This window comes from Oncorhynchus clarkii, chromosome 15, assembly GCF_045791955.1.
Source record: "Oncorhynchus clarkii lewisi isolate Uvic-CL-2024 chromosome 15, UVic_Ocla_1.0, whole genome shotgun sequence".
NCBI lineage: Eukaryota > Metazoa > Chordata > Actinopteri > Salmoniformes > Salmonidae > Oncorhynchus > Oncorhynchus clarkii.
Genome location: NC_092161.1, coordinates 17790127 through 17802737, shown reverse-complemented (window position 1 = coordinate 17802737; position 12611 = coordinate 17790127). Strand labels below are relative to the sequence as shown.

At 41.4% G+C, this 12611-nt stretch overlaps 1 protein-coding gene across 1 annotated transcript in view; it reads left to right on the top strand.

Annotated features, from left to right (window-relative positions):
* The window catches only part of LOC139366996 (nebulin-like), a 58410-nt gene that overhangs the window by 2929 nt on the left and 42870 nt on the right, over positions 1–12611 (top strand). Inside the window, exons 5-23 of the mRNA XM_071104841.1 lie at positions 2652–2762; positions 3073–3183; positions 3372–3482; positions 3862–3972; positions 4329–4436; positions 4670–4780; positions 5245–5355; positions 5734–5841; positions 6144–6254; positions 6362–6472; positions 6606–6716; positions 6830–6940; positions 7093–7203; positions 8900–9010; positions 9658–9765; positions 10134–10244; positions 10553–10657; positions 10965–11075; positions 12417–12527. Of these exons, the coding sequence (XP_070960942.1) occupies positions 2652–2762; positions 3073–3183; positions 3372–3482; positions 3862–3972; positions 4329–4436; positions 4670–4780; positions 5245–5355; positions 5734–5841; positions 6144–6254; positions 6362–6472; positions 6606–6716; positions 6830–6940; positions 7093–7203; positions 8900–9010; positions 9658–9765; positions 10134–10244; positions 10553–10657; positions 10965–11075; positions 12417–12527 (2094 nt within the window). The remainder of the gene's footprint in view (positions 1–2651; positions 2763–3072; positions 3184–3371; positions 3483–3861; positions 3973–4328; positions 4437–4669; positions 4781–5244; positions 5356–5733; positions 5842–6143; positions 6255–6361; positions 6473–6605; positions 6717–6829; positions 6941–7092; positions 7204–8899; positions 9011–9657; positions 9766–10133; positions 10245–10552; positions 10658–10964; positions 11076–12416; positions 12528–12611) is intronic.

Genomic DNA, 12611 nt, shown 5'->3' with positions numbered 1-12611 from the left:
ATCTCGCTCTCTCTCTCCCCTGTCCTTGGCACCATGGCAAACCGCAGAGACACAACACATTCCTCAGCACTGAGCTTTGTCATTCCAGTCACAGTGTCTGTCAGCCCTGTGATAGAAAGGTATTGTTTTGGTGGTCTACTTGTGGATAGACTGTCCTGTCGATTGTTAACAGGCCCTAGTTTCACTTTTAAAGTGCATTCCGCTTCTATCAACACACACATTCATAACACACATACATGTATATGAATGTGTGTAGATGTGTGTACATACATTATGCACATAAACAGACAAACAACAGTTTGACTGAATAAAACTCACATCAATATTCAACACGGATGCTTCACCTGAAGCTCTCACAAGCTTAATATATTCATATAATGTGACCTTTCACTGTGAAAAAGGCTTGGCTGGTCTTTTAAACATGGATAGAAGCAAAAACATTTTTTTACGCTTGGCCCAACATCCTAAAAGCATTAAAACTGTAGTGCATCCTTTCCTCTGGTTATTTCCTTATCATTTTTTAATAAAACAATAAAAAATGTACCCCTTTACCCCCAATTTCGTGGTATCCAATTGTTAGTAGTTACTACAGTGGGGGAAAAAAGTATTTAGTCAGCCACCAATTGTGCAAGTTCTCCCACTTAAAAAGATGAGAGAGGCCTGTAATTTTCATCATAGGTACACTTAAACTATGACAGACAAAATGAGAAAAAAAATCCAGAAAATCACATTGTAGGATTTTTTATGAATTTATTTGCAAATTATGGTGGAAAATAAGTATTTGGTCACCTACAAACAAGCAAGATTTCTGGCTCTCACAGACCTGTAACTTCTTCTTTAAGAGGCTCCTCTGTCCTCCACTCGTTACCTGTATTAATGGCACCTGTTTGAACTTGTTATCAGTATAAAAGACACCTGTCCACAACCTCAAACAGTCACACTCCAAACTCCACTATGGCCAAGACCAAAGAGCTGTCAAAGGACACCAGAAATAAAATTGTAGACCTGCACCAGGCTGGGAAGACTGAATCTGCAATAGGTAAGCAGCTTGGTTTGAAGAAATCAACTGTGGGAGCAATTATTAGGAAATGGAAGACATACAAGACCACTGATAGTCTCCCTCGATCTGGGGATCCACGCAAGATCTCATCACAAGAACGGTGAGCAGAAATCCCAGAACCACACGGGGGGACCTAGTAAATGACCTGCAGAGAGCTGGGGCCAAAGTAACAAAGCCTACCATCAGTAACACACTACGCCGCCAAGGACTCAAATCCTGCAGTGCCAGACGTGTCCCCCTGCTTAAGCCAGTACATGTCCAGGCCCGTCTGAAGTTTGCTAGAGAGCATTTGGATGATCCAGAAGAAGATTGGGAGAATGTCATATGGTCAGATGAAACCAAAATATAACTTTTTGGTAAAAACTCAACTCGTCGTGTTTGGAGGACAAAGAATGCTGAGTTGCATCCAAAGAACACCATACCTACTGTGAAGCATGGGGGTGGAAACATCATGCTTTGGGGCTGTTTTTCTGCAAAGGGACCAGGACGACTGATCCGTGTAAAGGAAAGAATGAATGGGGCCATGTATCGTGAGATTTTGAGTGAAAACCTCCTTCCATCAGCAAGGGCATTGAAGATGAAACGTGGCTGGGTCTTTCAGCATGACAATGATCCCAAACACATCGCCCGGGCAACGAAGGAGTGGCTTCGTAAGAAGCATTTCAAGGTCCTGGAGTGGCCTAGCCAGTCTCCAGATCTCAAGCCCATAGAAAATCTTTGGAGGGAGTTGAAAGTCCATGTTGCCCAGCAACAGCCCCAAAACATCACTGCTCTAGAGGAAATCTGCATGGAGGAATGGGCCAAAATACCAGCAACAGTGTGTGAAAACCTTGTGAAGACTTTTGACCCCTGTCATTGCCAACAAAGGGTATATAACAAAGTATTGAGAAACTTTTGTTTATTGACCAAATACTTATTTTCCACCATAATTTGCAAATAAATTCATAAAAAATCCTAAAATGTGATTTTTACAGGCCTCTCTCATCTTTTTAAGTGGGAGAACTTGCACAATTGGTGGCTGACTAAATACTTTTTTGCCCCACTGTATCTGGTCTCATCGCTACAACTCCCGTACGGGCTCGGGAGAGACGAAGGTCGAAAGCCAAGCGTCCTCCAAAACACAACCCAACCAAGTCGCACTGCTTCTTAACACAGCGCACATCCAACCCGGAAGCCAGCCACACCAATGTGTCGGAGGAAACACCGTGCACCTGGCGACCTGGTTAGCGTGCACTGCGCCCGGCCCGCCACAGGAGTCGCTAGTGCGCGATGAGACAAGGATATCCCTACCGGCCAAACCCTCCCTAACCCGGACAACGCTAGGCCAATTTGTGTTGCTCCACGGACCTCCCGGACATCACGGCGGCCGGCTGCGGCAGAGCCTGGGCGTGAACCCAGAGTCTCTAGACCACTGCGCCTCCTGGGAGGCCCTTTCCTTATCATTTGAAGTAGTTTTTCTCGTAAGCACTTTGTCATTTTAGACTATGTTCATAAACTATGACACAGGTATGTTTTGTGTTTGTGCATTTGTCTTAGCATGGATACTAGTAGGGATTATTTGTATTGTCTTTCCATTTCTGTTATGTTTTAGACCAAGTACAAGGAGGAAGGAAAGTTGGAAACAGCAATGTGTCTCTACTCAGTGCTTCCAGAAACAATGGCGACCCAACACGCCAGAGAGGCCTCCGAGCTACAGAGTGAGGTAGTGACATCACACCAAACCTCCTTGTTATTTCAGCCTCTCTGACCTAGCTACACAGAAGCGTTATAGAGTGTAATTGCTTGGCTGCATATGTCCAGCCTGATCATCTTGAGCTTGAAGTCACCCTTCACAGTAATTCTGAAACGAATTGTTATTGTAAAAGATAATGTGTGCTCGAAGACTTACCTGGCTTAAGGTTGAATACGTTCAGTCAATAAATATGTTAAATGCTACTGAAACACTTTGGCATCAGATAAATAACAAGGATTACAGTAGATATTAATACAATACTAACTTGGTATTTTTCCAGATCAAGTACAAAGGGAATGTGAAGACGGAGATATCCACTTCTCTCTACTCACTGCTCCCGGAGACCCTTGAGATTCAGTTTGCGAAGGAGCATTCGGACATGCTGAGTGAGGTGAGAACTTTTCCCACTTCTGACACCATTTGGTAAAATTGAGAACGAACGACATTCAAATCGGATATCATCCACTTGAGTGGCTGACGCATCAACCACAGTGCCAAGAAAATTCATTCACTTAGCACTGGTCTCGCAATATGCCTAGGAATGGCAGCGTTTTTGGAATGTGCTTGTTTCTTTTCCAGAGCAAGTACAGAGAGGAGGGGAAAAGGGAGATCTCCAGCAGCCTGTACTCACTGCTTCCAGACACCACTGAGATGCAGCTCTCTAAAACAGTGAAAGAGTTCCAGAGTGAGGTAATACCACCCTCCTCTTCCTCTTCTTCCTCCGCTTCCTCTTCTCATCATGAGGAGGAAAGATTTAACGACCGTATGGTAGCTTTAGTGTTACGCACATGGGGTCACTGTATAAACATTCTTTAACATTCTCCCTTTACTGATTGGCCAACCCGAGATGGCCAGTGGCGAAGACGTCCGTGTACCTAGCCTCCACGGTCTGATGGGCAATGAACTGAGTCTACTTCCCAGTCAGACTGTTAGCTACCGTTCAAATCCCATGACCCCGGGCATGATCAATATACCACTGCCAGTATTAAACACAGCCTAGAGTGGTGAGACCAGAATACAATGAGTCAAGCAGTAAAAACCAACTGACGCTATTTCTCTTGTGTTGCAGAACAAGTACAGGGAGGCAGGGAAGAGAAGGCTGTCTACTTCCATGTATTCCCTGCTACCAGAGACCATGGAGATTCTACACGCCAAAGAGGCTTCTCTGCTACAGAGTGAGGTATTCTAACTTCAGTTCACTTCATTGGCCTTATTCAGGAACGTGTCTTAAGTGTGAAGGCAATCATCATTTATAATCAACATTTACAAACAACATGGACATTGATGACGACACAAGGTCACACCAACAGCCGTAGACAACAGTGAAAATGTGAGGCGAGGGGAGGCGTGTTACGGTGTAGGATCATTCCTAGTGTGTCCGCACCTTTGAAAAGTGTGTTTAGTGTGATACCCGCCTAAACCCAAGACAGTCAATGCCCTGTACTCAGTACATTTGAAAGAAAATGTTGAAGTGTTGAGCCTGAATTCAATTAGAACGTTGTCATTAGTTGCTGTTCTCTGTATCCTCCTTTTCAGATGAAATACAAAGAGTTAAGCAAAGGTACTCTGTCCTCCCTCTACTCTCTACTCCCAGAGACCACAGAGATCCAGTTTGCCAGAGAAATGACAGAGATGCAGAGCGAGGTGTGTATTCATTTGTGAAGTCAGGGAAGCATTTACTGAAACTATAGTCTCAGAGCTATTTCAAGGTTTAGAACACCCCAAAATAAAAGTGTGTGAGATGTTTTGTGTACGTCAGAAGTGGTCTAAAGTTAAGCTCAGCCTTAGTCAATATAACATGTTGTGCAGATTGAAGCTTGCTTATTGTCTATGCCTGGGTTTAATTAATTGAGTATTTTTGCATTGTCATCCTTCAGAACAAATACAAAGAAAGTGGCAAAAGGAATTCCTCCAGTTGCATTTACTCTCAACTAGCAGAGACCCCTGAGACCCATTTTGCTAAAGCTGTGTCAGAACTCCAGAGTGAGGTATGGACATCAAGAACACAAAAATCAAAGCCAAATGTTAGGTAACACTTTACTTGAACGTTATTACGTACATAAGGACGTCATAGCCCATACATATCACATTCATAAGCAATGACATAAGCCTTTCATAATTGTATATGTCAAAAACAGCATAATAAAAATATAAATATCAACTTGCGGTTGTTGGCATTTGACGTCAACGTTTATGAAATACTTATATACTTGTGGTATGTGTGTTATGAATGTGTTATGAATGTGTTATGAAAGCCTTATGTAGACCCATTTCAATTGTCCATTTTTTTCATTGTATATTTGGTCCTTTTAAAGGGAAGTCTTTTTTTAGCTTGTCCTGAGATATCTGTTATTGTTTTCGTGTCAGATAAAGTACAAGAAGGCAGTCAAGAAGGGAGTTTCTAATTTTCTCTAGTTTTCATTTGAGGTAACCAATGTTTCCTTTATTTCAGCTAAAGTACAGGGAAGTACTGAAAAAGGACACCTCCCCCAGTTTTTATTCTACGCTGCCCGAAACAATTGAGACTAATTTTGCGAAACGACAATCAGCAATGCGAAGTGAGGTAAAGAATATGTCTGTGTGTATATGCTGTGAGAATACACAGGGAGTACAGTGTGCATTCTCACAGAATGACTACATAAAAAAAGGTAAGGTTATTTTAAAAAGAAATTGCCCTGAGTAGAATCTCAGATAAATCATGAATAATTTAATTAAATCTATCATGTATTTTAATTTGTGAATCAGCGGTTGGAAATGTTTCACATCGCCTCTTCATTATCCAATTTATCAACAACAAAAAACAGAAGGAGTATATTTCTTGATGATTCACAAGGATTTGTAGCACTTTGTTGCATCGAGTGATGTTAAAAAGGCTTCATAAATACATGTTATTGATTTATCCTACAATCTTCAATCATGTTGACTCAAATTATTTTTGTAGAAAAAATATAAAGAAGACAGGAAGGAGAACTCCTTTAGCCTCTACTCTCTGCTCCCGGAGACACCAGAGACCCAGTTTGCAAAAGAGGTCTCCGACTTACAGAGCGAGGTAATTTCACAGCACAGAAGGCCTATGATTCATAGACATGAGTCACTGAATGATTAGAAGAATTTGGTGTAAAACTTTATAATACCGTTCATGAATAATCCATTGTAAATACTTATACATAATAATGCTTATTCATTGTACATGTTTACAAATAATGAAATACTTATTTATAGTTTATAAATACTTAAATGCTAACTCATTTAAGTTATTAGAAAGTATTACAGAAATGTATCATGAACTTCAGAGAATGTTTAAGAAGATTCAGTATCAAGAAACACATATCTCCGTGTCTCCTCCTTCAGCTCAAGTATACAGAGGGGGGGAAGCAGAAGATCTCGACAAGCCTGTATTCTCTGCTTCCCGAGACCACAGAGACCCAGTTGGCCAAGCAGATGTCTGAAATGCAGAGCGAGGTGAACATTCATTCCAAACAAAATCTAACTTTCATTAAAGTTCACTTTACACTTGTCTGCACAAGGGCCCTGCAATGTGAATTGATATTTTTCTTGTGGTGTTGCAGACCAAGTACAAGGAAGTGGGCAAGAGGGAGGTGGTCACTTCTTTGTACTCTCTACTCCCTGAGACCAAGGACATCCAGCACGCCAAAGAAGCGTCCCTGTTAAGGAGTGAGGTACTATATAGCATTTAGAATTCATTTTCACCATATTTATTTTACCTATCCAATACTTTCATATCTACACAAGTGCCTAGTTTGAGATCATTGAATGAGTGTTAATACAGACTCATCTCTCTCTGTTTCTCAGATCAAATACAAAGAGAGTGGAAAGAAGGACATCTCAACCTCTCTCTACTCTCTACTCCCAGAGACCACAGAGATACAGTTTGCCAGAGAAATGACAGAGATGCAGAGTGAGGTGGCTGGACATTTAGTTCATAACTTCTGTTTTGTGCGCATTTCTGTATAATGATTGAGAATTAGCCAAAAAGGTAGAATCATTATATATCACAATATGTTCCTTTTTTCCAGAATAAATACAAAGAAGAAGGAAAAAGGCGTATCTCCACGAGTGTGTACTCTCAGCTTCCAGAAACCACCGAGACACAGTTTGCGAAAGCTGTATCTGAACTTCAGAGTGAGGTTAGCAACTATTATCCCTTACAGTTAAGAGATCATTTTCTTTGTTCCATTTGGAATGATGGCAATGCCCATCAAAATTATACAGTTCCTTGAGTAAATTCATTGGAAATAAATACATGAATACAATGCTGAATCTTTTTTCCTCAATTTAGATGAAGTACAAAGAAGCAGGGAGGAAGGGAGTTTCTAGTTCTCTCTACTCCACCTTACCAGAAACAATGGAGACCCAGCATGCCAAAGAGGCTTCCCAGCTACAGAGTGAGGTAGAGTATAAACAGTGATAGGGAGTACTGAACTACATGTTGTAAGAGGTGCATAACTGGCTGCAGGGAAGTCAGGCGCAGGAGAGCAGACATGGGTAACAACCGGAGCAGTTTATTAGGCAAAACAAACTGCACCTAGAAACAACAAAATACGGGTTGAAATAACCCGTCGCAAACCAGTTAGCAATTCACAAACACTTTACAACAAACAATTCCACACACAGACATGGTGGGAACAGAGGGTTATATACACGTCACGTAATGAGGGAATGTAAACCAGGTGTGTGGGAAAACAAGACAAAACAAATGGAAAACGGAAGGTGGATTGGCGATGGCTAGAAGACCGGTGATGTCGACCGCCGAACGCCGCCCGAACAAGGAGAGGAACCGACTTCGGTGGAAGTCGTGACGCATGTACACTACCGGTCGAAAGTTTTAGAACACCTACTCATCCATTCCTTTTGTTTCTTTGCCCAAGCAAGTCACTTGTTCTTATTGGTGTCCTTTAGAAGTGGTTTCTTTGCAGCAATTCGACCATGAAGGCCTGATTCACACAGTCTCCTCTGCACAGTTGATGTTGAGATGTGTCTATTACTTGAACTCTGTGAAGCATTTATTTGGGCTGCAATTTCTGAAGCTGGTAACTCTAATGATCTTATCCTCTGCGGCAGAGGTAACTCTGGTTCTTCCTTTCCTGTGGCGGTCCTCATTAGAGCCAGTTTCATCATAGCACTTGATGGTTTTTGCGATTGCACTTGAAGAAATGTAATGTCTTAAAATGATGGACTGTTGTTTCTCTTTGCTTATTAGAGCTGTTCTTGCCATAATATGGACTTGGTCTTTTACCAAATAGGGCTATCTTCTGTTTACCAACCCTACCTTGTCACAACACAACTGATTGGCTCAAACGCATTAAGGAGGAAAGAAATTCCACAAATTAACTTTTAACAAGGCACACCTGTTAATTGAAATGCATGCCAGATGACTACCTCATGAAGCTGGTTGAGAAAATGCCAAGAGTGTGCAAAGCTGTCAGCAAAGGGTGGCTACTTTGAAGAATCTCAAATATAAAATATTTATTTGATTTGTTTAACACTTTTTTGGTTACTACATGATTCCATATGTGTTATTTCATAGTTGTGATGTCTTCACTATTATTCTACAATGTAGAAAATAGTAAAAATAAAGAAAACCTTGGAATGAGTAGGTGTTTCCAAACATTTCACTGGTACTGTACTTGCAAGCTTGGTAAATTTATATTTTCAGCGTTTCTTTCTCAACACTGGTATAAAGCTATACTGTACTCACACATACTTGCAATCTCACACATATGCTATCTATTACTCAGTATTTCTGACTATTTAGCTGGTACAGAAAAATGGTACATAAAAAACATATCTATAAATATAGAGTACATATGTTTTTTATTGTCACAAACACTGGATAGGTGCAGTGAAATGTGTTGTTTTACAGTTTCAGCCATAGTAGTACAGCACCCCTGGGGCAAATTAGGGTTAAGTGCTTTGCTCAAGGGCACATCGACAGATTTTTCACTTTGTCGGCTTGGAAAATCGAACCGGCGAACTTTCGGTTACTGGCCCAACGCTCTAACCGCTATTGCCTTATTATTGGCTATAAGAGTACAATTCAATTAGACTCAAAACAATGTTTTCATGTGATGTTTCCTTTATTCCAGCTAAAGTACAAGGAAGGATTGAAAAAGGACACCTCCCCCAGTTTTTATTCTACTCTGCCCGAAACAATTGAGACAAATTTTGCGAAACGACAATCATCAATGCGAAGCCAGGTAAAGAATACAGATGCGTGTATATGCTGTTAGAATACACATGCGTGTATATGCTGTTAGAATACACAGTATGCAGTATGGGCTCCCGAGTTGCACAGCGGTCTATGGTACTGCATGTCAGTGCTAGATGCGTCACTACAGACACCCTGGTTCGAATCCAAGCCGTATCTCAACCGGGCGTGATTGGGAGTCCCATAGGGTGGCGCACAATTGGCTCAGCGTCGTCTAGGTTTGGCCGGTGTATGCCGTCATAGTAAATAAGAATTTGTTATTAACTGACTTGCCTGGTTAAATAAAAAATAAATAAAATACATGTACAATGTGCATTCTCGCAGAATGACTACGAGTAAAATAGTTATTTGATTGTTTTATTTAAATTTGCTCTGAGTACGATCTCAGAGAAGTCATAAATATTTTGATTTCAGGTTATCAAATATTTTAGTTTGTTGGTCAGTGATTAGAAATCTTTCTTGTCGCTTCATATCCAATTTATCCAAACAACTACATGTATAAGTGAACCTTTGGGGAGGCTTTTGTGTGGGAAGCAAACACATAAGTTATTCTCACTGGTGTTTGGCAATGATTTTGTAGGCTTGGTCTCAACTATCTCTGGTTCATAAGCTGTCTCTCCATTTCTACTATACCAGATCAAGTATAAAGAAGATACTGAGGAGAACTCTATCAACCTCTACTCTCTGCTCCCCGAGACAGCAGAGACACAGTTTGCAAAGCAGATGTCTGAAATGCAGAGCGAGGTAAATATCTGTTTAAAATCACCAAACATCAACATGGGCTGAATACAGTTCAAACTCTAGTTATTTTACCGTGAAAATCTCCGCTTGAAATCAATTAATTGATTTGTGAAAAATATGATTCTCAAAATGTGATATTTTCTTTCGTCAATAACTGAAGCCAGAGAATGAGGAATTCCCTTTCAGAGAGAAACACAGAAAAACCTTTATCCGTCTGACAAAAAAAAAGCCTTTTAGTCAGAGATTACCTGTATGTTTTTATTATGTCTACAAAAGTAGCAGTGTCTTTTCAGTGGTGTAAAGTACTTAAGTACAAGTATGACAATTGGATACTTTTTCCACCACTGTCTTTTGTTGCTGTTGTTTTCCAGACAAAATACAAAGAAGCAGGGAAGAAAGAGGCCTCCACTTCTCTCTACTCCACCTTACCAGAGACTTTGGAGACCCAGCACGCCAAAGAGGCTTCCCAGCTACAGAGTGAGGTAAGAACATGGGCTGGGAAACCCTTCCTGTTACTGACAAACATCCATTAAATCAGTTTCAATCATCAGTGTGCCTGTCCATCTAATGGAATAAAGCCTGAGCGTTCTAAGATGAGGCAAATCTCTACCTGTGTTATTTGAGTGCTCCAATGCCTTTACCATAAATAACTACACTATTGGATGTTTCTTTAGGGTAAGCCATCGTTTTTATTCCTGTCTTTATTGTTGAGCAGCAGCTCTCCTACTTTACTTTGTTTGCTGAAGCACGGAGGCCTACCTTAACTCACATCCATTACTTTGTTTTCCAGCTCAAATACAAAGGTGAAAAAGTCTTCTCTGGTTCGGCTTACTCTCAACTCCCTGAGACGATGGAGACAGAGAGAGCTCGGGAGCTCACTGAAATGCAGAGCGAGGTTAGCATGAATGCTCCTGGCATTAACATAATGTTGTTATAGTCATTCTGTTTGCAACTTCCATTGGCACTCCACATTTCTTCAGACATAAGCCAAGTTCAGAAACAATTCCCCTGGGCACTTGATGTAGCTCTAAAATAAACAGATAAGTATAAGCAATAAGGTAGCAGCTCTACCTTTCCGTCTTTCTAGGTGTATTTTATACCATATTTCTTATACCTATCCAATACTTTCATATCTACACAAGTGCCTAGCTTGAGATCATTAAATGAGTGTTAATACAGACTCATCTCTCTCTGTTTCTCAGATCAAATACAAAGAAAGTGGAAAGAAGGACAACTCAACCTCCCTCTACTCTCTACTCCCAGAGACCACAGAGATACAGTTTGCCAGAGAAATGACAGAGATGCAGAGCAAGGTGGCTGGACATTTAGTTAATAACTTCTGTTTTGGGCGCTTTTCTGTATAATGTTTGAAAATTAACCCAAAAAAAAGTAGAAAGATTATACACTATATAATCAAAAGTATGTGGACACCCCTTCAAGTTAGTGGATTCGGCTTTTTCAGCCACACTCGTTGCTGACAGGTGTATAAAATCGAGCGCACACCCATGCAATATCCATAGACAAACATTGCCAGTAGAATGGCCTTACTGAAGAGCTCAGTGACGTTCAACGTGGCACTGTCATAGGATGCCACTTTTCCAACAATTCAGTTTGTCTAATTTCTGACCTGCTAGAGATGCCCCGGTCAGCTGTAATTGCTGTTATTGTGAAGTGGAAACGTCTAGGAGCAACAATGGCTGGTAGGCCACATAAGCTCACAGAACTGGACCGTCGAATGCTGAAGTGCGTAGCATGTAAAAATCGTCTGTCCGCGGTTGCAACACTTGCTACTAAGTTCCAAACTGCCTCTGGAAGCAACGTCAGCACAATAACTGTTTGTCGGGAGCTTCATGAAATGGGTTTCCATGGCCGAGCAGCCGCACACAAGCCTCAGATTACCATGCGCAATGCCAAGCATCGGCTGGAGTGGTGTAAAGCTCCCTGTCATTGGACTCTGGAGAAGTGGAAACGCATTCTCTGGAGTGATGAATCACGCTTCATCATCTGGCAGCCCGACAGACAAATCTGGGTTTGGCGGATGTCAGGAGAACGCTACCTGCCACAATGCATAGTGCCAACTGTAAAGTTTGGTGGAGGAGGAATAATGGTCTGGGGCTATTTTTCATGGTTCATGCTAGGCCCCTTATTTCCAGTGAATCTTAACGCTACAGCATACAATTACATTCTAGACGATTCTGTGCTTCCAACTTTGTGGCAAAAGTTTGGGGAAGGCCCTTTCCTGTTTCAGCATGACAATGCGCCTTTGTACAAAGCGAGGTCCATACAGAAATGATTCGTCGAGATCGGTGTGGAAGAACTTGACTGGTTTCCCAGAGCCCCAACCTCAACCCCATCGAACACCTTTGGGATGAATTGGAACGCAGACTGCGAGCCAGGCCTAATCGCCCAACATCAGTGCCTGTACTCACTAAGTGGCTGAATGGAAGCAAGTCCCTGCAGCAATGTTCCAACATCTAGTGGAAAGAAGAAGAGTGGAGGCTCCACAGAAGAGTGGAGGCTGTTATAGCAGCAAAGGGGGGACCAACTCCATATTAATGCCAATCATTTTGGAATGAGATGTTCGATTAGCAGGTGTCCAACTACTTTTGGTCATGTATTATATATCATAATAGGCTACTTTTCCTTTTTTCCAGAATAAATACAAAGAAGAAGGAAAAAGGCGTATCTCCACGAGTGTGTACTCTCAGCTTCCAGAAACCACCGAGACACAGTTTGCGAAAGCTGTATCTGAACTCCAGAGTGAGGTTAGCAACTATTATCCCTTACAGTTAAGGGACAATTTTCTTACATGTTTGTTCCATTTGGAATTATGGCAATGCCCATCAAAA